The sequence below is a fragment of the Phragmites australis genome, chromosome 1, assembly GCF_958298935.1.
Source record: "Phragmites australis chromosome 1, lpPhrAust1.1, whole genome shotgun sequence".
Classification (NCBI taxonomy): domain Eukaryota; kingdom Viridiplantae; phylum Streptophyta; class Magnoliopsida; order Poales; family Poaceae; genus Phragmites; species Phragmites australis.
Window position 1 is genome coordinate 8,376,200 of NC_084921.1, and position 25,078 is coordinate 8,401,277.

General features: G+C 42.8%; 2 protein-coding genes across 3 annotated transcripts; both read right to left on the bottom strand.

Annotated features, from left to right (window-relative positions):
- Nucleotides 1–1,795: 1,795 nt before the first annotated feature.
- LOC133905406 (DExH-box ATP-dependent RNA helicase DExH3-like) lies at nucleotides 1,796–15,472 on the bottom strand. Of its 2 annotated transcripts, none has more exons than XM_062347198.1 (19): nucleotides 14,710–15,472; nucleotides 10,224–10,378; nucleotides 10,048–10,135; nucleotides 9,721–9,966; nucleotides 8,909–9,004; nucleotides 8,120–8,308; nucleotides 7,647–7,806; nucleotides 7,414–7,544; nucleotides 6,420–6,587; nucleotides 6,066–6,338; nucleotides 5,484–5,678; nucleotides 4,994–5,197; nucleotides 4,832–4,901; nucleotides 4,574–4,722; nucleotides 4,090–4,398; nucleotides 3,761–3,820; nucleotides 3,516–3,668; nucleotides 3,317–3,427; nucleotides 1,796–2,661 (listed from the first exon to the last, which is right to left on the bottom strand). In XM_062347198.1, exons 1-19 carry the CDS (start codon nucleotides 15,184–15,186, stop codon nucleotides 2,173–2,175), a joined length of 3,723 nt encoding a protein of 1,240 aa, XP_062203182.1. In that variant the 5' UTR covers nucleotides 15,187–15,472; the 3' UTR covers nucleotides 1,796–2,172. The 2 variants fall into 2 exon arrangements, with proteins under 2 accessions (XP_062203182.1, XP_062203263.1); XM_062347279.1 differs by lacking the exon at nucleotides 14,710–15,472 and adding an exon at nucleotides 10,937–12,980.
- A 597-nt stretch (nucleotides 15,473–16,069) lies between these two features.
- LOC133905530 (fructose-bisphosphate aldolase 3, chloroplastic-like) lies at nucleotides 16,070–19,787 on the bottom strand. The gene is made up of 6 exons (XM_062347377.1): nucleotides 19,538–19,787; nucleotides 17,905–18,174; nucleotides 17,696–17,805; nucleotides 17,517–17,607; nucleotides 16,646–16,915; nucleotides 16,070–16,543 (listed from the first exon to the last, which is right to left on the bottom strand). The coding sequence occupies exons 1-6, from the start codon at nucleotides 19,673–19,675 to the stop codon at nucleotides 16,265–16,267; spliced, it is 1,158 nt and encodes a 385-aa protein (XP_062203361.1). The 5' UTR covers nucleotides 19,676–19,787; the 3' UTR covers nucleotides 16,070–16,264.
- Nucleotides 19,788–25,078: the final 5,291 nt, after the last annotated feature.

The following is a 25,078-nucleotide window of genomic DNA, read 5'->3' on the forward strand; positions in this document are numbered from 1 at the left end:
CTACTCTGTTCAATCTAAAATAAATGTTATTTTGGGTTACGTGTAGTCAACTATTTTAAACTTTGGCTACAAATTATTTTTTATGTATTGAGTTTAAATGTTTGAAAATGACATGAGTAAATTTATCTCAAATGCACTTTTATAATAATATATATTTTATCAATATATTAAAAATAGTAGTCAAAGTAAACTACACCTATGTATAAATAGGAGTAGTAATGGACGATAGATGCTCACGTGCACCGCAGCTCACTTAATTCAGAAGGGACAGAATCGAGACCCGAGTAATTACTAATTAGCTAGGGACTCATCCTCACAAACTCCAGGCAACCAAATTTAATTTATTTATCGAAATCCATGCTGTGCTGTCCACTAACCCAGCCGGCCAGTTTGGTCGGACGAGATCAGCACCAGCATGCACGACGACAGTTAAGGTATATTGGCATGGCGCCATGTCGTGCGTGCCGGCCTGCGGTCGCGAGTGCTGCTGGTAATAAAAATATAAGGTGCTGCACCGACCAGTAAGTGAATAATCTCTAGTAGTATATAATTACAGTGACATGAGCCTGGCCCTAAGACCTGAGCTGGACTGGGAAACAGATCCATATACCACCAAAATGACATATACTTGCTGGTTCAGAAAGTAATCAACAATAGCAGACGACTCGCTCGCTCGATTGGCGAGTCAGCAAATGACAGCTAAACCATGCAGAGCGCAGCTGCAAGATTGTTAATTACTACAGGTATACTGTGATGATGTATACTGCAGCAAGCAGCAGGAGGGTGGGCCCCACTGGCTAATCGGCCGGAGCCTCAGGCTCACCGACGACGACCCACAGTTTCTGGCGAAGATACATGCCGGCCGGCGAGAATCGAACCAACACGCGTACGTACACGTACGTACACTGGCCAGTGCATGCGTGTCGATCTGCTTATTAATGTCGCCCAGGCTCGCGGTCAGCGCTAGCCCTGCACCGACGCTACGTCTCACCTGCATGTCTGAACACGAATGGCGCCGGCACAAGAACGGCACCGGCCGGCCTTAGACCGATTAAGCAAGCATTTGACCTAGCTAGCTCATCAGATTCCACGCTGATGCCTTAATAAACTGCAGATAGCTTGATTACCTCAGCGCTGCATCTGCAAGTTTGTTCAGTCAACTTCAGAGATAGTGAGTGCCAGTCACTGGCTCAAATTCAGCGGGAGAAAACGTACGTGAATGGACCGGACCGTGCGAGCATGCATGACCACGCACGATACAACCAAGGAAGATCGAGACACGAAACGCGGTCAAGGCTGCTAAGCTACGGTCCAGCTGATAGAAACCAAGTCTTGTCCTGATCTCTCCCTCGAGTGAGTCGAGTGTTTCTTAAGCTCCAACCAACGTGGTCGATCGACGACGGATGGAGGGGGCAGCACATGCAGGGGAGACTATGATAATGTGGCACAGGGATCTTAACCATGATCTCCCCGGCCAGACAGCAAAAACTATGGACGTGTAGATCTCTTCCTGTAGGATCCCGAGACGGACAGTAGTATATTGATCCTCTTCTGCGTCACCACCCATCACTCCCCAAGGCTCTCTTTCAGTTTCAGCACAGCAGCAGTGTGGTCTCAGCCTGCCCATCATAAATAAGATAGTCTTCCTGGGCCAGGGCTTCACTTAAACGTGCTCCCGACATTACAAAGCGCACCTCTTGTTTTGACCGCCTGTTCATATTGTTCACTTGAAAAACAGAGACCATAAACCGTTTTGCATTCTGTCGATGTTACAGCAAGCATTACCAATTATGCATAGCCTTCAACTATACTTCAACCCTCTTAATTGTTGTGGCGCCTGGGAATACTGGAATTCCATGTTTTTCCATAGCTCTAGTTTTACAATCGTGCAAGTAAGTCTTCAAGTCATTGTATGAATAGATCCTATTATCTCCAACGAAAAATGGATTACCCTTCCTGCAATGTTACAGTCTGTCCTCTCTGGTTTTCCTCTGCTACGTCATCACACATCGCTGCCCAGGCTGCACCGCGCTCTAAAATTCCCAGGCACTCTCCCTCAAAAAGTATTGCTATGTTCCAAGTGCTAATCTACAATTATTTTTCTTGCGAGCTTCTATGCTCTACTATGCTTGACGATTGCTACATAAATTGGAAAAAATATGCCACCTCTAATCAACTCCGACGATGGCTATGCCGCCTCCTGCGTGGCGGTTTCAGCAGCGTAGACATGTGATCCAAGTCTCGGGCATCCCTCGAGTCAGTGGGCGCTCCTACGCCATCTCCCATGAGCCAGTTCAACGCCTCTCCCGCTGTGTCCTTCTCCGCGAGCTTCTTGTTGGCGCACGGCTGCCCGACGAACTGCATGCCGTTGAACTCAACTGTAGACCTGAAGAGGCTGTTCTTGATTTGCTTCGTCTTGTAGGACGGATTGTCATGGCCAGCCCGGGTTAGAAGGGTCTGGAGTTGATTCTTGGGATTCTCCCCTCCGTGCCCACCTCCGGTGCTCATGGAGGCTGATGAGAGCATTGTCTTTGCTTTCTTCAATCTTGGCTCCTGTCGTCCATAGACAAAGCGACCACTGCATGGGTCCTCTGTGACCAGCAAACGGATGGCTGATAACAGCTCTTCACTGGTATGAATGTCCATCCTCGGGTTTTGGAGCTGTTAAAAGACAGTTGTTTTATCAAATGGAAAAAAGCATTACCACAACAGAGGATACTCGAACAATAATGCTAACGCTAATGCTGGCAATCGCATACAAGAATATTTCATTTCGTACGAAAAAGACAAATATCCACCCTTCCAGGTATCAGCTTCAATATATGGAATGTGGCTGCATGGTAGGACAGTAGATCAATGTACTTCGCAGAGGCACCACGTACAACTGGAGGGAGGGATACATAAAACAGAAGGGTGCAAGCATAGTTCATTTTAATCCCACATCATGAGGTGAAGGATGTTCAATATGACATCTGCCATCTGATCAAGTCAGAGATGATTTATTTCTGAAAAAGAATTGGACCAAAATTTGACCACACCATCTGATCAGGTCAGAGATGGTTGATTTCTGGAAAGTGCCAAAGTATCCAGATAAGGAAAAGGGTGTGGAAACATATCATGTATCTATCTACTGCATATAACTATACAGTATGTATCATATTGCACAATTGCATAAATAAATTTCCAATAATGCATTAGATTGGAGGTGGCACTGCCTCTTTATAGTTTTGAAATGTCAGATTGCAATTTAAAGAATAACAAATATGAGCGGGTGTTCAATATTGGTATAGAATGAGAAATTAGAAATCACTAATACCTTGCAATGGATTAAATTCTCAAGTTCACTCTTGAGGCTCAAATAAGTCGATGCAAGATCACGATTCATGAAGAACTCCAGATAACCTCCAAGCATTTTCAAGTGTCCGTCCTGTAACATGAAGCAAAAATTACCCAAATGATGCATTTGCTAATCTGACAGGCAATGCTTCCTGGGTTAGGAGTGAAAAGGAACTTACCAGGCCCCCTTGTTGTATGTTGCCTCCGAAGAGCAATAATATAGAATCAGATATAGCAGTTGAATCCCGGAGAAAAACAGAATTCACCTTCACCTTCTCATTGAACACTAGCCAGGGGAATGGAATCTTAGCTTCTTTACCATTAACTGAACTCTGGAAACAACAATGAGCAACCAGAAGAAACTTCATCACACAACGCCACTGACAGAATCCAAAGCGATGGTAAATAGAATGCAGAAACTTACCGAATAAAGCATGACCTGTCCATCTTCCATTGTCTTGAGAGAAATTGATTTCTCCTTGTTCTGAAATCACCAAGGAAACAAGAAATCATTGATTGGTATCAGCTTCAATATGAAGCACATGGCCCTGTCCATCTTACACACTGTAATATAAGACCTCTAACAATAGCTACAGTAATCGTCCTCCATATGAAGCACATGGAACCATAAAACCACTAAAAGCAAAATTCTTGTCCAATATTATAACATTATAAGCGTGATAAAATGCAAGAATGGAACAGTAAAAGATAAAGCATGGAATGAAAAGAATAATTTAAATAAAAGCGACTCACCACAACAGACGAAACACCTGGATATAGCCCTGCACAAATTACTGCCCGAACTAGATTTTCATCACGACTCCATTTATTGCACAAAGTCATGTTTTCATCAACCAAACCAGTATCCTTCAGAAGATAGAGAAACTGCCTCCGAAGGGAATCTATGGCTTTCAAGGTTTGCATGGAAAGAAATTTTTTCCAGCAGTAGTCATAGCCAGCACGATCTCTTTCAGCCTCTCTCCATCCCTCGTATGCACGAACAAGTGCAAGATGATCACTGTAGTCTCGGCATGAAAACTGTAACTTAGCTGATTCTGCAAGCTGCATGGAGAAAGGTGGCATCATTTACAGTAAATAAGAAAGAACTAGTAGAACAAAATAACTAGGAAAAATAACAGTACTAAGAAAACAATTCAACAATACAACACATGATACATATTTGAATGCATTAGAGAAGAGGCAGACAAAGTTGGAGTATTAAGAAGTCATTACTTACATCCTTCTTGTCGAATGGAGTCAAAAATGGATCTCTCACACTAAGTCCAGAAACAATGGTTAATATGGGATCCAAACAATTAAAAATAGCCCCCAAAATAAGCATCTTGCCTAACTTAGGCTCAACTGGAAGCATAGACAAGTGCTTTCCTGAGAATGCCAAACAGTAGGTGTAGTCAGCACACTAGCTCCTAAAGCTCCAGCAGATACAGTAAAGCAGTGAGAATCTACAGATTAATTTTAAGGAGGGATTTGGCACCTAGAATTGTCAACTCTTCATTTTGATCAAATGCTCCAATGACTTTGAGATATTCAATGGCATTTTGTACCTGAGACAAAATAAGTTCAGATTAATTTGTCAATAGTTTGAAGACACACAAGGACATAACCTCTTGTTAGTCGAATAGCGAAAGAAAGTTACCGATAGAGACTCTGGTGACTGCAAAGCTCTGGATAAAAATTCTGATATACTTCCCAGCCTCAGGCTTTTTATTTGCAAACAGAGGGATTGGAGAGGAGTTCTCAGAAGTTCTGGTAACTGGTAGTCAGCAAATGCATCATATACACATCGTGGGTAAAGATGGTAGCACTCCCCTGGTTGGACTCGGCCAGCTCTTCCCCGTCTCTAAATTACAATCGTTGAATCAGAAAAATAAAAAAAGGTAAGTGATATGATAAGAGTGAGAATGTGAGATGGAAAAGGCTACTTCGCAGGTACGTTTAAGAGTCATGCATGTTGCTTTATTAACGTATCTGTAACCACAGGAGCGTTGATCTAATTTAACTTTCTTTTTTGGAAAATCGATCGAATTAAACTTTCTCTCTTTTTTTGGAAAATCGATCTAATTAAACTACAAGTAATGGGGAAAACAAAAGTGTTAGTTATATTTGAATAAGAGAGAATGTATTACTTGTCTGGCCGAAGCCTTGGAGATCCAGGTTGGAAGTAAACAGGGAGTATTATTCAGTGCATCATAAGAAGTCTCTTTTGCTTTTCCACAGTCAACAACAAACACTACATCATTGATAGTAATACTGGTTTCAGCCAAATTAGTGGCAATAACTATTTTCCTTACTCCAGGCTCAGGCTTCTCAAATATTAGTTTCTGCATAAAAAAGAGAATAATATAAAAAGATAACAGATAATCGTTACTATAGAAGAAATAGCCACAACCTATATGATACATGGTACATAACACTATAACAGAATGGTCAATTGTGAAATGGAATATTCCAATGATTATCCAGTAATACAGGAGCAACCTATATGATACATGGACTTCAAGAGTGTAACACATTAAGACAAGTTATTTGCACGCTCTCGTACTACCACTATAACCAACATTTCAGATATTCTTAACAAAGTGGTGCAAGATTAGCAAGTATATAATTGTAATAACTTGGGCAACACCACAGTTAAATGGCACTGGCACATCATTATTTATTGCTTAAAAAACAGAGCACTGTTCTAAAAGTTTAGAAGTGTGCAATACCTGCTCTGAGCTAGCCATTGAACCATGACATGCGAGCAGCAAAACTTTGCTAGGATCTCCAAGCAGCGGGTTTGCTTGCAGCTGCTCTTTTAGTGCATTAATGTCATCCCACCCAGTCATAAATAAAAGAACAGCACCAGGTCTTTCCTTTTGACAAATATGGCATAATACATTTTCAATTAAATTGAAACCAATTGAATCAGGATTCCAACAGGATAGCGAGTCACGAGTTTGTGAACTATAGTTCCTCAAATCAGCAGCTTCAACTGCATCCTGTTCAAAAGAGAACAGTAGAAACCATGAAACCAAGGCTTCGAGCAAAAAATAAATGGTTAAAAAAAGGAACTACCGTACGTCCACAACAGAAGCAATTTGACTCTTCCTCTTCCTTAAAGCTTGCTTTTGCATCTTCCAACTTTTTTCTTGACCATAGTCATCAATTTGGTTGTACGGAGTCAATCGGTGACCAGTAGATTCAAGGATATCTTCTAGAAAATGAGTCCGGACAGGATATGTAAAACCCTAAGTCGGGATATACATACAAGTATTAGGAAAGAGGTCTTAATAAAACCTTTAGGAGGAGCATTGGCATAACACAAAACATGCAAACAAAATTACATTTTAGACAAGAGAGCAATATTAAGATTTAAAGTCAATTCAATATACAGAAAGCTGTAAGTCAAATTGTAAGTGATCAAAGTCCAAAATCATGCAGGAATAGGCCTGTTCCCAGTTTATCCTATTTGGAATAGGATAAGAAACTAGGCCCAGTTTTACTAAATTCGATACTGAATCTAAAATTTTGATGTTGGAAAAGTGATTGAAGTAACTGTGTGAATAATGCGGGAGTAACTTGAATATTACAAAAATTGATATACACTCAACAGTTACCCCACGACCATATAGTACTTATCCATATTGGCACATAGGCACATAGGCACATAGCATAAGCTTGACGAGTACAAAATACAAAATAAAAACAAATACTCCACTTAGAACTCCAGTTACTAGAATATGACCTACTGAACTTTGTTCATCAGTTACAAGCATATGGCGTACTATCTTTGTTCAACATTCCAACAAAGCTACGGAGCGAGACAATGAAAAAGATGGTAGAGAATTGATGCCTAGATAGTAAGAAAATGGCATGCTATCTTTGTTCAAGACAGTACCGACTGTCAAACTGGCTACTGTCAAACTGGCAGGTTCGGTGAGCAATTTTCATGGCATATGATATCTGTTCTGGATTCCAACAAATCTATAGACCGAGACAATGAAAAATGAGTGAATTTGATGCCAATAGACTGAAACGAGTGAGCACAAAAAAAAAGTCTTAGAAAAAATATACAGGTATATGTATCATGGGTGCTCCACCAAAGTATGAAGAGAACAGCTCAGCATTAAGAGTTGCACTCATCAATATAAGCCTTAGCTCGGGACGGCGTGGAAGAAGATCCTTGAGGACAATAAGTAGGAAATCTAGCACAAAAACCGAAAACAATTAGCATAACACTATCCATCCCGAGTGCCTTCTAACATTTTTTTTCATACTACTTCAAAATTATTATCACTGGTACAGACCTTCATTCATGCCCCGCTCATGGATTTCATCAACAATAACATGGGTAACACCTTTCAGGCTTCTATCCACCAGCAATCTCCGCAACAGGACCCCAGTGGTGCAGAAAAGAAGGCGTGTATCCCTTCCTTTCATCCCTTCCAATCGAACTTTGTACCCAACCTACAATAAAGGACGCGTATATCATGATAGAGTAAGGCTGAGTGAAACTCATCTCATCAAAGCGCCAAAGTAAAAAAGTGGACAAAAAGTCTGCAGCAAACAATAAGAAAATATGATATAATTGAGCCCGCTGCAGCACTCGACAACTGAACAATCAGCAACCTATGGACGGACAGTGATAACTATCTTGGTCTCTTTAGACTTGGACAACATCCTCAGAATAAAATATCCAAGGATTTCCCAGTGAACACAACAAAATCGTACTCCCATTATGGAAAAAAATGTTCTCAACCAACAGGTACAAGCAGATCACCGATTCACCGATTTTTTCGCCTCTTTCAGCAGCAACTCTTTCGGAAACAGAGATAGCTGATATTCGCCTTGGTTGAGTGCAAATAATACTGCAACTAGCACCACGAGCAGCATCTATTTCAGATTCTAAAATGTATTGCGGTAGCTGTGTTGTCTTGCCGCAGCCTGTTTCACCTGAAACTACAACAACCTGTTCAATCAAACAAGACATGTTAACATTCAAATATCTTCACAGAGTGACTCAAGAGGTTTTCGCCTAACTACTAACAAATAATTTGCTATAAATTTTCTTAATGACAATGTTTTTAAACAACAAAGTAACGCAATTTAGTACCTTTCCAAGGCAAATGGAAGAATGGACATCCAAAAATTACATAAGTGAAAATTGGAAGGAAAAATAGAATGGACAAAAAATAGCCATTTCTGATAAATAAAAGAAAAAATACATCAGTAAAGGGTAACAAATCCATTACTTCAACAAATATTCAAGCTTCTGAGTCATTTTTTACATTGGCATGTTCATTTTGTTTCAAGTAGTAACACAGTTGATCTGTTTTGCTAGATCATTTAGCTTAATTCTTGTTTGCCTATTTGAATGCTATGATTTCACCACCTCCTATTCATCATCACAAACAAAAGATTTGGGTTTTCTAAAGTCCATCATCAACAATGTTGAAATCTCATTTAAACTCTTATTCAATTCACTGCAACCCTTCTGAATAAGGGTTGTTCATAATAAAGTAATTGATACGTTCGTAGCATACACACATATCTAGAACAAGAACAGGACCTGGTTCTGAGATACAGCTTCCAATAATGTTTCTCTTTCTTTATAAGAAGGAAGACTGTGGCGAAACTCCATCATGCTTTGACCTTCACTTGATTCCTGAAAAGGGGAGATGCTTTGTCAATAGGCAGAATGAATCTCAACCAATCATTATATCCATTGGTAACAATCTATAGAGGGCAGACATCAGAAGGAAGAAATGATATCAATTCAGCAATGCTAAATCAAACTTGCACCAGAAAATGCAAGATGATCTGATTCAAAATTGCAGAAAGCATCATGTTCTGCTCATTTACACATGTTGAAATTTCTGGCAATTTAACATGACTAATTTGTCATTAAGTGCTTTTCAAAGTGGAGAATATGGTCATGAGGATCAATTAATTCTTCCTACGAAGCTTTTGAATCTAGTTATACTCATTTCAAACTCGTAATTAATACTGACACAATACAACATGAAGCACAGTACCCTGAGAAGCAAACCCAAAGAAATTAGATCTTTATGAGTGGTGTACAGAACAAAGTAAACGTATTAAAACAACACTGCAAAATTTTGACCAACATATGCTGTCGCAAATCCCAACAGCAATCTGGGTACAGTAATAATGTGGTACTCCTCCATTTCACACTTTTAGTCATCAATGAACACTACATTGGTTAGATTGGTGGCATGAAAATAACATAATAAATCTGGTATAAAAGCAGCTTTCACAATCATATAATTTACTTAGTTTGTACAACTTTGACAAGTTTAATATATAATGGCCAAAGTTGCATCTCAAAGACCATCAGAGGTCTAAAGCATAAAATCAAACCTGCCAAGCAGCCTGCTGGTTGCGCAACTGTAGGCTTTTCCTTCTTTGAATTCTCTCCATAACAGCATTAGTTGAAGTCTGATTATCTTGCTGCTCAAAAAAGCCTTCATCAGTTGCAAAACTGTCTGTGCTGCTTGACCTTGAGAAGGCTGCATTAGTAAAGCTCCCACTGTTCATTCTCTTTCGTGCACGATAATCTGCAAGCAATGCATCAACTTCTCTTTGCAAGCCAGCAGGTATAGATACCTATAAAGCAAATACATTAGCTAACATCAATGCAAAGGAATGCGGATGTTAACCTTTAAGCTGATAGAACAATCAACATACCTCTCTCTGAGGTCTTTTGTCATCAAGATCTGATCTATAATTAGGCAATGGAACCTTACTAAACACAACAATCCTAGAATACTGACGGCTGCCATCACGTAAAGTATTATTAGATTGGGGGGGGGGGGGGGGGTAATATTATGCAGTATCAGGATATCAAAGGGGCAATGAAGTACCTGTATAAGCCCATTCGATCAGCCAGTTGGGCAAGTTGTTCAAAATCTCGCCTATCCTTTCTTTCCCTTGAGATAATCTCTTGCTCATCATCATTCCGGAGAAGCATGTGCAGTTTCCATTTCCATTCATTGACATTATCTAAAGTGGATGCACCCTGGAAATTTTATTCGAGAACAACTGTTAGGAACATAACAAGACACAAAATCAAAGGAAAAGGACAGAAAGATACATCATAACAGTTTTTATTGGACCAAATATTTCATTTGTTTTAGTAAGCATTTTTAAATAGGGTTGCCATGAAAAATCAAAAGAGCTTTATCCTTCCACAAATACTCAGTAACAGATATTATAACATGCAAAAAAAAAAAAACAGAACAGTATCCATAACATGTGAGCTATTTGTAGTCGCATTACTTTGTGCAACACCTTCTGAAAAAGAAAATGCTTTCACACACAAAAAGAAACTTTTCCTGTATCAGGAAGAACTTTTAATTTTTGCAGCTTCATTCTAATTTAAGGGTTATCTCCAATAATCATAAACATCAGAAATGGCTTTTCAATTTGGATATACGAGTAGAAGCTAAAACATGTAAAATGGCTTTTCAAGTTGGAAATGAGAGTGCAAGCTAAGTGCAAGGATTATATAAGCAGTTAATCACTAATCACATTCAACAATTATTAACACACATCCACACAGGTTTCCATGGCTTACAACAATTGTGCAATGGAGAAGCCATTTTCTCGTCGCAACCCCACTTCCACAGAGTTCCAGCTTAACTCATCCACTAACCAAATAGCATCACCAAACAGATATCACAAATGATAAGAGGAAGGTTACTACTCCAGGCAACCAAAAACCATCGCCAGTAGAAATCAACTCTGACTTGCAGTGATGATCTTCTCTAGATTTACTGATCAGCTATTTTTTATAGACGATAGGGAAAACTTCACTGAACACCAACTATTTAAGGAAGTCGACAAAGGATACAGATTCTAGTTTCCAAAGTAAAACAATAGAAGAACATGGCTAGAAAGAAGCGATCTTCTCCTAATTTAATAGATCTGATCATTTTCATTTAATATTCTACCCAATTCAAACGTTCAACAATTAAATCTCCACATCATCAATAATGTAAACAGTTAACCATGGAAAATGGAGGTGTGCAATATAGTATATACACCCGCTAGACAACAAAAACATGTTATGATTTTTTTAGCACAGCTACAACACGAGAACGAAATCTACCAAATATTAACCCCAAATACCATATTCTCCAAAAAAAATAAGAAAAAGCAAACACATTGAGGTCACCATCAACTTCTTTTTTTCTTCCTTCTATGCTTCACTTTTTTTATCCCATTTGTGTGTTTGATAACTACACATAAGAAATGTCCTCCAGATGTTCTAGTGACGTGTTAAATAAGAGAAAAGAGGCTTTCACTTACTTGATTATCCTGGTACAGAATTAGGGGAATTGCTCGAGCAAGAATAATAATGCAAAAGGCCAAAAGCCATTAACCTTCAGCAAACTTCATAAATTAAATCATTCCAAATACATATTGGCCACAGATGGGTGAGGGGAGAAAAACATTTCAAGCTACCGGCAGGCTATCGCGCAATATAGATTGCACTTAGCACTGCATTTTCCAAACTTATCCCGAGGTCTTATCTAATAGTTTTTTGTTTTGTTTAGCAAGAGTGATATTCTGCTCTCTACAATTGAACCGGCATCATTACATATCCAACAAGATGAATAGAGGGCACACACACAGAATGGTGGAACCGAACATACAAGATACATATATTTCATGTGATTCTAGTTTCTAGCAATTTACTGGTGTTCATGAATTTTGATTAGCGCTGTCAATCTGAAACTATTATGTGCTGGCTATTTCTCTATCCTTGGATGCATTGAACATGTATATGGAGACCCAAGGTTTCTCTATATTTATTAAGTGCCTAATGTAAACCATCTTATAATACTAAAGCGCGTACCAAGCGCGCTTGTTGGTTGATCCACGTCATTCAGAAGATGATGGCCATAGGATCATGTTCGGATGGTGGGAATGGGCAGCGGTGGCCTCCGGTGTCGTCAGACGATGAGGAGCGACGGATTGGGATCGGACAACAACAGATTATCGTCTCCTGTGGACTCTCCTCTCTCGCGTGTTCTAGAAATCTTGAGAAGGGGAAGCCGGCCGCCGCGCAGGTAGCGCCCCCATTCTCGGAGGCGATGATGGAGGAGCTGGTGCTGGACACGGTGATGTGGGACTAGATCCTCGTCAAGGAAGTACTTCCATCTCCAATCCGTCATCCCGATCTGTTCCCCGGGTAGCAGGAGGCGGTGGCGGAGATGGAGAAGGTGATGGAGGGGGTGAACAACCTGGTGATTACGGAGCTGCACAAGAAGAACCGAATCCAGGTCTCCAACACCAAGAAGCCTCTATTCTTCTACGTGAACCTCACCAAGGTGAGGATTCTTTTTGTAATAATAATAATTATTATTCTGGCTGCTGCTTTTGCTCTTTGATTTGTTATGGGGCTTTTGCGAGTTACTAAGCCAATAGCGCGGATGTGGCTTCGTCTTTTTGACCGATTGGTGCTAGGTCTGCTATGGGTTTTGGTCTAGAACCCTAGAAATCCGATTTCAACTGCCTTTTTTCTTGGAAAATATAGCCGATATCTATTTAGCTCGTGATATTTTGTTTGGCCAATTACTTGAGATTCATCTGCTGTGATGATTGCAGATGTACATGCAACAGAACAAGGATGTGGAGCTCTCGGCCCTCGGCATGGGTAAATTCTTTCGTCCTTCACTATGCTATCTACTGCTATGTTTGGTGCCTTCAATTGGTAAACCTACTGTTGTGTTGCTGTTATGAAGACTTTATGCTTATATTTAGTACCCGTATCTCTGAATTCCAAACCCTTTTGTCGAGTTGGCTTAACTTTGGTACATCAGTTGCTTTCTATCTAAGCAGTACATCAGAAAAAAGTTTTTCTGGTCTAAAAGCTTTCATTCAAAACAGGATGTTAATTTACAATGGATCTGAGTCTGCTGAAATGAGAGAGATCAGAGCTTTTGCTCTGAAATAGTGAAAGGACATGCACACCCTAGCCACATACCACACCAACTTATTTGGAAGATGCTTCAGATTGTAGCTACATGAACTTTGTTTCAAGTTACTTCGAAACGAAGAAAGCCAACTTGGCAGAAGTTGGTTTGACCCTGAATACAAAATGTGAATGTAGGTCTATGTTGGTTTGACCATGAGTTGGTATATTCTGATAGTAACCCATGGACCAATATGTTTGAATCCAGGGTTACACGACAATGTTTAAGATTTCTCAGATCGATATATTTAACTACCACGTATTCCACTACTTGTATAACTGAGCAGTTCAACAAATTGCACTCCTAAAAGTTTTGTATTGAAGGCCAAGCATGCATATATTCACATAGAGATTTTATGATCCTAGAAGGTTTATGGAATCAGTTACTGCTATCTATTCTCTGCTCTCTATTCTGCTAATGACTATATTCAAGTTTGCTTGTATACACTGTATAAAATTCTCTTTTTTTAATGTCTTGTTGATACTCAGTTAACTAACATTATATTCCTTCTCTTGCAGGATCATCATGCTTGTATTTAGTCTTTCTGACATTTATCTTTCATATATAGGTGTGTCGCATAAGAAAAAAAATAGTTGCATTGCAATATAAGAGTTTAAATAAATCACTCTATTCTGAATTACCTGGTGCTATCCAATCAATTTGTTCGTGGTGTTTATGTCAAAACTCTTCAAGAGTGTTCGCTTGAATTGTTAGCTCATAAAGGTTTAGGTGTATAATCACCCTACTCATCCTACCCACGAGCTATTACATTATCTATCACACATAGAAATACCCTATCCTTATCAACCAGAAATAGTGAAAAAACATCCCTCTTTTTACTGCAGGATAACCTGCACTTTATATTTTTTTCTTTTTTCTTAGGTAAAGAGGAACCTGTCATTTTGAGTTGAAGCAGCAGTAACAATACTCTCAGAAGATCATCTGCGCTACCATACACAGGGGTTATCAGGCACGTTATACAGCTCAGGGCCTCCCTTGGATTTATCTTTCATATATAGGTGTAGTTTTTGTAAATTTTGTTTACTGTATAATCATGTGCACAGTTCAAATCTAAGTTGTTTAAGATTATCTACCAGGCTTGTATTCCATTACAAAGCAAATACATATAGTTTGTTTGTTTTCTCCTAGCTGCATGTGATTATCTTCATTTCATTAGCCTTCTCATGTGCCACATGAAGAAGATGACACAACAGACAAGGGTCAACATGCGCAGCAAAGACGCACATAAACCCAATTGTGGGGGGAGGATTTTGAGTTGATAGTCCAGTGGAGTATAAATGAGTTTTAATTGTTTCCTTTCAAAAAAATATGTGACTTAAACAACAACTAACCCGACCAACGCATTCACCTTGCTCGAAACGGATGTGCGATCCATCTCTCGATCCGAGTCATCCTCTGAGAAATCATCATAGGCGTAGCGGGCGTACCCAGCACTCTGCTGCCGGAAATGCTCTGGCTGGGGCGGCCGCGGCAGGGGAGGCGTCTCGCGCCGCCGTGCCTGAGGCGGCGATGGGGGGCTGAGCGAGCGGCCGTCCTTCCGCCATTCCGGCGTCCGCGCCGTCTGCTGAGTCTGCGCCACAGCGGACGGCGGCGGCGCGAGGCTCCCGTTGGTGGACGCGATTACGGAGCGTAGTCGCCGCATAGGCGGCACGTAGACCCCGCTGGTGCTCATGGCGGCAGACGCGGGGGGCGACGAGAGGTAGGGGCTAGTCGTGCTCGGGCTGGGATTAGGGTTCCTGGAGAGGAAGAAAGGGGAGGGCATGATCAGGGGGCGGGGCTGGCGGAGGAAGCGGACGCGACCCCGCAGGACGGAGGCCAGGAGCATCACCACGCGCGCCGCGGCGGCGGCAGGCTCACATGTCTCATGCAACGCCCCTGCGCTCCTGCTGCTCTGCGCGCGGCGGGGGCCGCCGGCTCGACGGTTGATCCGCGCAGCTGCACCGCGGGGTTTGAGGGGGGCTCCGGCGAACAAACGGCGGCGGAGATGGAGGGGTGGTGGGGCGGAGAGTGGCGTGGCTGCTGCAGGGAGGAGGAAGGGATGATGGGTGAGGAAAGGAGAGACGAGAGCAGTCCTAGGCAGTGGGAGGTTGTGTTTCTGACATGTGGGGTCGACAGCTTGCGGCAGGGCGGGCCCGCACACGAGCTCCGGTGTATCGAGGCGAGGGCCACGTGGCCGCGGTTCGTGCGTGGGTAGATGGACGGTTGTTTGGGCCCGGCGGGGTCAGCGACTGCTTCGGCCGTGTGAGCCCCAAGGCGGAGCCACGGAGGTGCGCGATATTTGATATTTCTGCGCGCTTTTGCCACGGGCTCCCTTCTTTCCGTTGGGATTTTCCACGGGCTCCTGGCCCACAGCCGTAGCCCACTAGGCCACGAAAAAATCGCGATGCAACTCCTGAATAAACATGACTCGACCAGCTCTTTGATAAAGATTTTTTATTTGAAAATTAAAAATTACAAATATATACGGCTATTTTAAAATATTACAGCTACATGTCCCCTGTTTAGTGGGGGCGCCTAATACCAAGGCCTGTCCACCTTCCGACGAGCAAGAAAGGCCTAGATTTACAATTTTTCCAAAACAAACGCATATATTTACAATTTTGTTTAAAAAATATTTAACTAAAAAATTCCTCTTTGGTATGCCAAGGGTCTACTTGACACCCATCATCTCGCAAATAGGAATAGACTTTACCAGATTCGACATCAACTTTTTCTCAGAGTATGCATGCATTACCAACCTGCGATCAAGATACTGGTGCTTCAGAAGCTCTAAGGTTTCTGCAAATGCCAATGATGCTAGAAGTTGTTGGCACCAACAAGTTGGTGATTATTCACTCGAGCGTTCAAAAAAACTGTGATACCAAAACGATATACGTATGTCATAGAAATTTCTCGCTGCCACATTAGTAGGTGTAGCCCTTCTGGAACATGCCTTTCTTGGCCTCGTCGCTCTCGCCCTCACCGGCGTAGTGACCGAGCTGTGCCAGGGAATTGGCCTTGGCACGCACCAGTAGTGCCTTCTGCGCCGCCTCCACGTTCTCGGGGCGCCCCTGCCATGTCTTCAGCACCGAGTTCTGGAGAGCCCGGGCGTAGGAGAATGACACGTGCCACGGGTTCGGAGACTGGTTCATCGCGTTCAGGTTCAGAGTTGCCTGAACCTCCGACTGTCCACCGGAAAGGAACTGCAGAAAAAGGGATCATTGAGGTTACAGACATTTCTTGATCTGATTCTGTGTGGAGATTGTAAAGAAGCTGGTTTGGTCAATAGTCAAGATAATCAATACCATGATTCCAGGAACAGCAGGTGGCACTCTCCTCCTAAGCATTGTTAATGTGTACTTCGCAATGGCTTCTGGAGAAGCCTTCTCCTTGTGCTCAGCTCCAGGCGTGACCATGCTGGGCTTCAGCAGGATACCCTCAAACAGAACGTTGTTTTGGGCCAGGTAGAAGAATACCTCAGACCACACTTTCTCTGCCACCTCAAGAGTTCTCTCAATCTCATGGTCTCCATCAAGAAGGATCTCTGGCTCCACAATTGGCACTAGGCCGTTGTCCTGAAGATTATTCAAGTAGAAGCATGCTAAGCAAAGATGAAAAAATATTTCTAAGCGATGCAAAGTAGTAGAGCATACCCACGTTGAGCTGTATAAGTTTTGTTGTAACTATAAGATGTATTATTTATTTTTGCTTCATTTCAAGAATATTTGTATGGTGTCAGCTCTAAAAAAATGTTCATATTACGAACACAACAGCCTCCATTGGAAATTTAGAAACATACCAGGTTGGAAAAACAACAAAAGCTTTTTACAGTTTATACACCATGTCTTCCTATGCGCAGTCACCGCAGCATAACTAAGGTGTATGCAGTGGCGGATCCACCGGGGGGGCTATGGGGGCTCAAGCCCCCCCTACGCTGTGCTGCCCCTGAGGAGGAGAGAAAGAAAGAAGGGGGGCTGGAGGAGGAAGGAGGAGGGCTGGAGGAGGAAGAAGGAGATCAGCCCCCCCTTCCACTCAGACCTGGCTCCGCCACTGGGTGTATGATTTCATAAACAGCACAAGTGCTTAATATATACAGATAAGGTTGCTCAAAAGCTCCATGAGACATCCAAAGATGTTATCGCATGGTGTTCCATAGTTGCAAGTTTATATTGTTACCTGAGCAATAGCAGCATATCGAGCAAGCCCCCATGCTGCTTCCTTGACTGCTAATGCAGATGGACCACAAGGGATGCTAACAACAGTCCTCCTGGAGAAGATCAGTACATCATAGCAACTTTAAGAAGGGCACACCAATAAAATTAGTTGACACACACATAATGAGAGTATGAACGAACCACTTTGCGAAGCGTGCCCCTTGCTTGTAGTACTCAGCACACCTTGAAGCCAAACCATCAAGACCTTGGCACCACGATTCATTATTGGATCCGGGCAATGGGACCAAACCCTTATTTGTGAAACCAAAACCATCAAGTAATGAGAATTATAATGCTAGAACCGTTTTGTTGACTAACATGATGATCATCAGAGATCATGGCATACATACCTTGTCAACCTTGATGCCGGGCATGATATTCTGATCCTTCAAGCAGTCAACAAACTTCTTGCCATCTGTAGTTGACTGATAAAGAGTTTCCTCGAAAAGAATAGCACCAGAAATATATTCACCAAGACCAGCAGTAGTTAGTAAAAGCTGTCTGTAAGCCTGGCGGTTAGCTTCTGTGTTGTCCAAACCAATGGAAGATAATCTCTTTCCACATGTTGCATTCGACTCATCGATTGCCAGAATACCACGTCCAGGGGAAGCAACAGATTTCTGTACAGAGAAAAGTTAGAGCCATTTGATTAACATTCACAAAAACTAATAGAAAAATGCATTGCAGCTAGAAGAAATGAGCAGTAGTGAAAAAATAGGAAATGGCTTAGAAGACCAGATTAACCCAACCTCACCCAATCATACATCATGAGTGTCAATTTAAGTAGCTGAGACACATATCTAAAAGTATGTTGACGTGCTTGCACTAATTGACATATCAACAGAAATAGAAAAGAAATTATAACTGATACCATCTAATGTATCCACAGTGCAAAGGAGAAAGTGCAAAAGAAAACATATTGTGTTCATCCCAATTTAAAAATCAGATTAAAACTGGCAAAATCATAGTTTAGCACTTCTTGTAAGTTTTCCACTTTGGCGATCCTTGCATTGAGACATAAATCAGATGCACAGCAACCGCCATCAGCATTTCCACCAATAGATCTATTAATTAAACTACTCAGCTAATCTATTAGTTACACTAACTAGCCAAAAACGAAACAAAAGGTCATGTTGCCCTTAATTCCTTGAACCAATTTGGTGACCCCTGCAGTTCAGATATTTGTCTTCAGATCAACATTAATGTCACATGATCTCCTACAGTCCATGCTAATAGAAAGGTCGTCCATAGACTGAAGTAGTTAAGTTTAATATACTTTACCTTAAGTGTATACCAGAGGCAGACAATCAAGATGATTCTAAATCGTATTAACCCATAACTGGATCACACAACTAGCAATAACAGGCAGTACTGGCACTGCTAGGGTAACCAGTTCATCAAAACTAGGAGAGATCAGGAACAGTAAAGCAGGTGGGAACCTTTTCAATTCGATTCAACAAAGCGTATTTTCCATGACATATTTGAGTTGATACAAGTACAAGTAGCAAGATCTTCCACACCACGGCTTGACATTTTAAATGACACAGAATATCTACAAAACACCTACTTTCTTAAACACTTCTAAGTCAAATTTTAATTGCATGGGGGAAAAATGAGATGAGCAAGGCAGCTTGCATTCAAATAAAATATTCTGTGACTGAATTATACGTCGCCCTAGATGTTGACATGTATACCCAGTCATACCACGCGTTGTGGAAGAGAATCGCAACGCATAGGTACCAAGAAAAAGGTTTCTTCAACCTAAAATTTACTAAGATCGAGGAAACCAAAAAATTGGGTTCCCCCCACCCTAGTCCTGCCGAAACAGTCCCCATCACTTTTCCCAGATCGCCGGATACCAACAACAAATCATAACATCACAGATCACTACATACGACACATGCAGCAGCCCAAAGGTTAGATCCTCCGCAGGTGATCCACTCCTACTAGAGGGGGAGATGCAGGGTTTGGTGGGACGCTCACCGCGGTGGAGACGAGCTCGTCGGCGTAGGAGCCAGCGGCGGCGCGGATAACCACGGCGCGGCGGGCGGGCGCGGATCGGCGGGTGCGGCCGCCAGAGAGCATGCTGGTGGCCGGGGAGCTCAGCTTCGCCGCCGCCATCGCCGTTGGTTGGTTGGTCAGGTGCGTGCGTGTGATCGCTCGATTTGGTCAGGACGGCGACGGCTAGGAGTATCAAATGCCGAGACACCGAAGTGGGTTGGTGGCAGACGAGAGAAACTAGGAGGGTGCACTTTTAAGAATATCCCCTTGCAGTCCTTGTCTTAACCGTTTTTCAGAAAGACCCCTTGACTCATATTTGCAGTGTTGAATAACCATTCAGCGAAAGAATTAACTGAAAAGTTGCACACAAGTTTTGAAATGCAAATAATATATTTTTGATGAGTTTAATATTTCAACACTGTGCATTTGGTACTCGCTAATTGCCCTTTGATCGAGCTGCATCGAGTCAATGGAAAGTTGTTCTATATTTCCAGAAATACGGAGTAGATCGAGGACCAAACTAGAATATATTCTCTGCTTGGTTTGCAGCCTGGTTCTCTCCGCCGCCGGGCGGATCCACCGAGGCCAGATGTGCGCATCGGGAATTACGAAAACACCCCTAGGTCGCGACTCCGATTTTATTCGTTTTTTGTCCTTAATAATCGATCTTTTTAATTATATATCTTTTAATCCAAAAATTGCAAAAATATGCGTCCCGTTTCAAAAAATTCCAATTCTATATGTTTGCAATTTTGCGGATTTAAAAATATATAAATTAAAAAACTTAATAATCTCATATACAAAAGCCCAGCGTGGCCCTTGTACAGAGGACGGCCCAACATGAACTTGGAAGGCTTCAAACCCAATAGTTTCGCTGGTCCACGTGGGAAAAATCGAGCCTTGTCAATGTTAGCATGGCCTCGAAAGCTTTTGTTTAGATGGGCCTCATTTCTTTGCGGAAGTCACTAGCCCATATCCACACTGCACACAGACTGACACGAACACACAATGAAGTCCCATACGTAACAACGAAACCATGTACGTGTGCAGCCTGCCACGATGAACGGCATAAACTATGCAGTGTGTCCCCTGCCGTGCCGTCCTTGAAAATTAGCAAGAGGCCACTACAGTATGTATGGATGCCGGTATATATGCGTCGTATACACCTTGTGTTCATGCAGCGCAACTTATTAGAGCTGCAGCAGGGATGAGCCATGCATGCATGCATGCATGCCTAAGTGCTAGAATACTGACAGATTGATCGGTGTGTGCATCATCTATGTCCATCGGCCATCGATCTAGCCATGCAAGCGTGCAGGGGCCATGGGCAGCAGCCCGGCGGTGGCCGGGCCATGCATGCATGTATGCCGGTGGCTTGAGCCAATGGACAGTTGGTCATGTTCCTTCCGATAGCTCCGACATCGATCGCTGGCGCCGAGATCTCAGCTAGCTCCTCTGCCGGCCGGGGACGAGACTGGTATTTGCGGCATGCATGTGCAATCGATTGCACGCAGCACCCGTGCTGCTTCTGCTGCTGCACACGCTCCACGACAGGTCGCCATCGAAGGCGCACGCATTGATGCCTCTCCCGGCCGGCCTTCGTTCACGTCTGCTGCGCCCATGCCGTGCGTGCGTGTGAGCTAGCTCGATCGCTCTGTCGGATCGAGACACCCATGCATGCATACACGCACGATCCAGCCGCTCTCCAATCCGTCCGGCAATCCGCACACAGCTTCGTCTTCGTGTATAGAGCGCATGGGCCATGGCAAAATAATGTGGAGCTAGCAGAACGGGTGGTGGCGCCGGTGGAAGTGACTGAGAATACTGAATAGCGCGCGCTAACTGACGATGTGGACACGACACGGAGCTGAACCCGTAGCCTCCGACCAAAAGACGCAGCAGAAATCTAGGTAGCTACCAGATCAAAAATCTCCTAACTTGAACGTCATTAACGTGTAGATCTGATCTCACATATCAGTCACGAGCAGTAAAATCAGGAGAGATCCTCATCCGGTAGCTACCTGCTGTGTGCCGGTGCGTGATCCGCGGGCCACGCGTAGATCACATCCCGTAGGATAATAGCCCTACGCCATATGTATTATCTTATAAATTAGGTGAACTTGTTACAGAATGTCCTCCTCTTACAAACACGATCTTATCCCTTTATATACCAGGAAAAAGATGCACAAATAAATAGACAGTACCAAACTCTGTAGCAGACCTATCCATGACGGAACTAACTACCCCTATCTCATCATGACGTCGGATAGGCATGACTGTCCTGCTCTGATCATCTTGCGCGTCCTGTACCATCATCAAACGCTGTCACGCTTACTCATCAGACCATCTCGTGGCATTAAATGCTACGGGACAAGTCACTGCAACTCCACACCGTTCCACGACCATGCCACATCGAAAGCAAGTGCTTGCAAAAGGGAAAAACACTCGAGTAGGGAGGATTAAATGAGACTTGGGCGGGTAGGTGAGTACTTGCTCTGCGATACGACCAGCGAGGGCTGGTCGTAGGACCTCGTTGCACGACCAGGGGGTTGGTCGTGCGAGCTTCACCCTAGTCACGCGGTGTGGTCGTGGTCTTGACAATACCTACTGTATGCTGACACTTGGTCGCACAAGACCCGCCACGTGGAGCACCCACTTACCTATTACACCAACACACGACGGTGTTGGGCCGTGGCGTGAATCTTTGGCTAAGCGGTGGGGCCGGTGTCAACTTGCGCCAGTGGTTGAGGCAACCTCACACACGCGTGCAAGCACAGAGAGAGAGAGGTGGAGGGGGGCAAGGTCGGGGTTAGCGGTGACCTATTGTTGCCCGTATGTGACTCGGTCCACGTAGGCGCTATGTGCTCATCGTCGGCTCCTGTGCGCGGTGACTTCACATAGAGGGAAGGGGAGACAACGCGACGGGGGTGGCACAACAAGGTTGGGCAGGTGGGATCCTGCCGAGGTGCTCGGGTGCACGCGTGAGTGTGAGGCAAGAGAGAGGAAGATGATGGAGAGGGGCGAAGGGCCAGCTGGCGCAAGCTGGGCTACGGGGAGGAGGAGAGAAAGAGAGAGCAGGTCCGGCTAGGGAAAAGAGCTGGGCCACGGGAAAAGAAGGAGAGAAAAAGAGAGAGTATGCTGGACTGGATTGAGTCTAAAAAAGAGGGAGAGGGAAATGTTTTGGAATTTGGTTTGAATTAATTCTTTAAAAAATATTTTTGGATTTTGAAATTTGTGGAAATTTTGGGATGTTACTGGTATCCCCAGGGATGAAACTCTCTTTGTGTGTTTTGCGCTGAATCCTATAAGTAATTAAGCTGGTATCCCAGCCCAGTGATGTTGATTACGTTTCGCTTTCAATAAAACCGGGGACCAAGGTTCGGCCTTTTCGGTCTAAGAAAAACATTATTAAATTAGCAAGAAAAATAGATATATGAACATGACAAGTCGTAGGTGCCTGTCGGATATATATGCATCCAGTGTGGGGACTGAGAAACAATGCCTCCTGTAAACTGCCATGTCATCAACATGTGTTCGTTCCACAAGTATCCATCTACGAGTGTTGGATAGTAGCATCCGCTGGGCATGTCGTCTGTGAATGCACGGAAGGAAATTTTTCATCAAGTATGCATACGGATTATTTATTAGAATCGTTTATTTATGTTAAAATTTGTATCGGAGAATTAGGTAAAAAATTATGAAATAAATAAAAGAATGAATAGATAAATATCATATAGTAGAAATGGATGATCACGATAGACCATATATACATAATACATTACGAAGTTACATTTCCTGTAAATACACTGCTATTGTGTTGGAGACAGAGGTGGACCCAGATGGCAACATCTTGGCCGTCTCTTCTTTTCTCCCGGCGCTGATCGCCACTGTCATTAGTATGTCGATCAGGACGGATTGGTGACCCTGTCCTCCAAAAGCTGAGCAGAGTTCTATTAAACCTACTAATGTAGATTTATGCGTATACGACCGATGGATGCAGTCTTGTTATCATGTGAGAACAAGGAAAGCAAGCTGATTGATATGTTTCTTCTTTTTCTTCTTTTTAACGCTAGTTGATCAGATATTTATCAAGTTAAATGGTTCTATCGAACACCTGAAAATCAACTATGTAACATCCTAAGCTCCAATCTGGCTTAGGCCCACCGCACACCAAGTAAATTGCACATTTTCACCAAACCACTTGCACTTTCTTTTTCACTTCGTGTAAATAGGTTAATCCGAGGTTAGAGCTATTGAAGCACGTAGGCTTATATGTTGGCAATTCTCAAGCTAGCCAAACAAGACGAGCTATTGAAAGCCTCGCTGTTTCCTCTGGCATTCTCAGCCGATGTTGATGCCACTGACTCCAGATCTCGAGTGTCGTCGTCAATGTAGATCGCATGATCGATCGGGGGCCATGGCTAGCGCTGCCCCTGCTTCTTGTGCTCGACAGAGAGCCGGCGGGCAATGTATATCGACAGAGACAGCCGGTCGAAATGCGATCGACATCACTACCGTTATCCTCTCTGGTGGCATGCAGAAATCTGAGTAGTGTGTAGTGGTACCTGACTGGGCCAATGACATCGCCATTTCAAAATCCCAGCTGCCGTCGTAAATCTCTGACCTCGACATAAGCATAGGGCAAATCAAGTTTGCTTCAACAAATAGGATTTGTTTTGGCTGAGATCGTGGCCAGGGAAAACCTTACCGGTAAATAAAATTTACTGGATATCACCGGTAAATCTAATTTCTCGGAGATATCGGATTTACCGAAGTTTTACCGGACAATTTCAAACAAATTTAAACAAAATTCAAATATTACCGATAAGTGGTTTTTACTGTAGTCCAATCTTTTTAAGAATGTAGAGACCTTTTTAGAGATGGCTTCAAATTCGAAATTTAGATTTGCAACCTTAGGATTTTAAGAAAAAAAAAGGAAAACAAAAGGTGGGGGAGGGATTTGAACACCTCATAGAAACAAGTGACGCACTTTATTAATGTGTTAGATGTTAATTTGTGTAATATTTTATGACTCTAATATTATATACATTTAAAATTCAAATTGATCTAAAAATTTTTGACCGGTTTGTTTTTTTACGGTACTCACCGGTAAAACCGGTAAACTGGGTTTACCACCGGTTTTCAGCCGGTAAAGTGAATCCTGATTCGCGGCAACGTATTATCCACGGTGCAGTTAACGAGTTTATAATATTCACTGTTTTGGCAATAGTGCGCATGCACTCAAATTGCCAAATGAGAGGGGCCTGAATGATCAAGTGTGATGATCAAGCTTAGATTGATTGGCATCATGAAGTGACTTAACTCGATCTGGAAGTATACACCTTGTGACCTATACTTGCACACTAACACTTGAGTGCCCACAGCAGCACGCAGCATGACTTCTGTTCCACTCTGACAACCAATGCACACTTTCTTCTTGGTTGCCTGACTGGAACAGTTAAAATTAAGCACAACCCACTCATAGATTTCCAAATGCAACACGTCCTCGACCGATCATCGTCG

What these genes read in the sequence shown, in the direction of transcription:
- LOC133905406 (XM_062347198.1), bottom strand. Translation starts at nt 15,186, where the DNA reads ATGCTCCTGGCCTCCGTCCTGCGGGGTCGCGTCCGCTTCCTCCGCCAG. An exon ending in ACCAGCAGGCTGCTTGGCAG is followed by an intron (nt 9,005 to 9,720) that starts GTTTGATTTTAT and finishes TCCCCTTTTCAG; the next exon opens with GAATCAAGTGAAGGTCAAAG. An exon ending in TGAAGAGTTGACAATTCTAG is followed by an intron (nt 4,723 to 4,831) that starts GTGCCAAATCCC and finishes TGGCATTCTCAG; the next exon opens with GAAAGCACTTGTCTATGCTT.
- LOC133905530 (XM_062347377.1), bottom strand. Translation starts at nt 19,675, where the DNA reads ATGGCGGCGGCGAAGCTGAGCTCCCCGGCCACCAGCATGCTCTCTGGC. An exon ending in CCGGCATCAAGGTTGACAAG is followed by an intron (nt 17,806 to 17,904) that starts GTATGTATGCCA and finishes TTCACAAATAAG; the next exon opens with GGTTTGGTCCCATTGCCCGG. An exon ending in CTGCTGTTCCTGGAATCATG is followed by an intron (nt 16,544 to 16,645) that starts GTATTGATTATC and finishes CTTTTTCTGCAG; the next exon opens with TTCCTTTCCGGTGGACAGTC.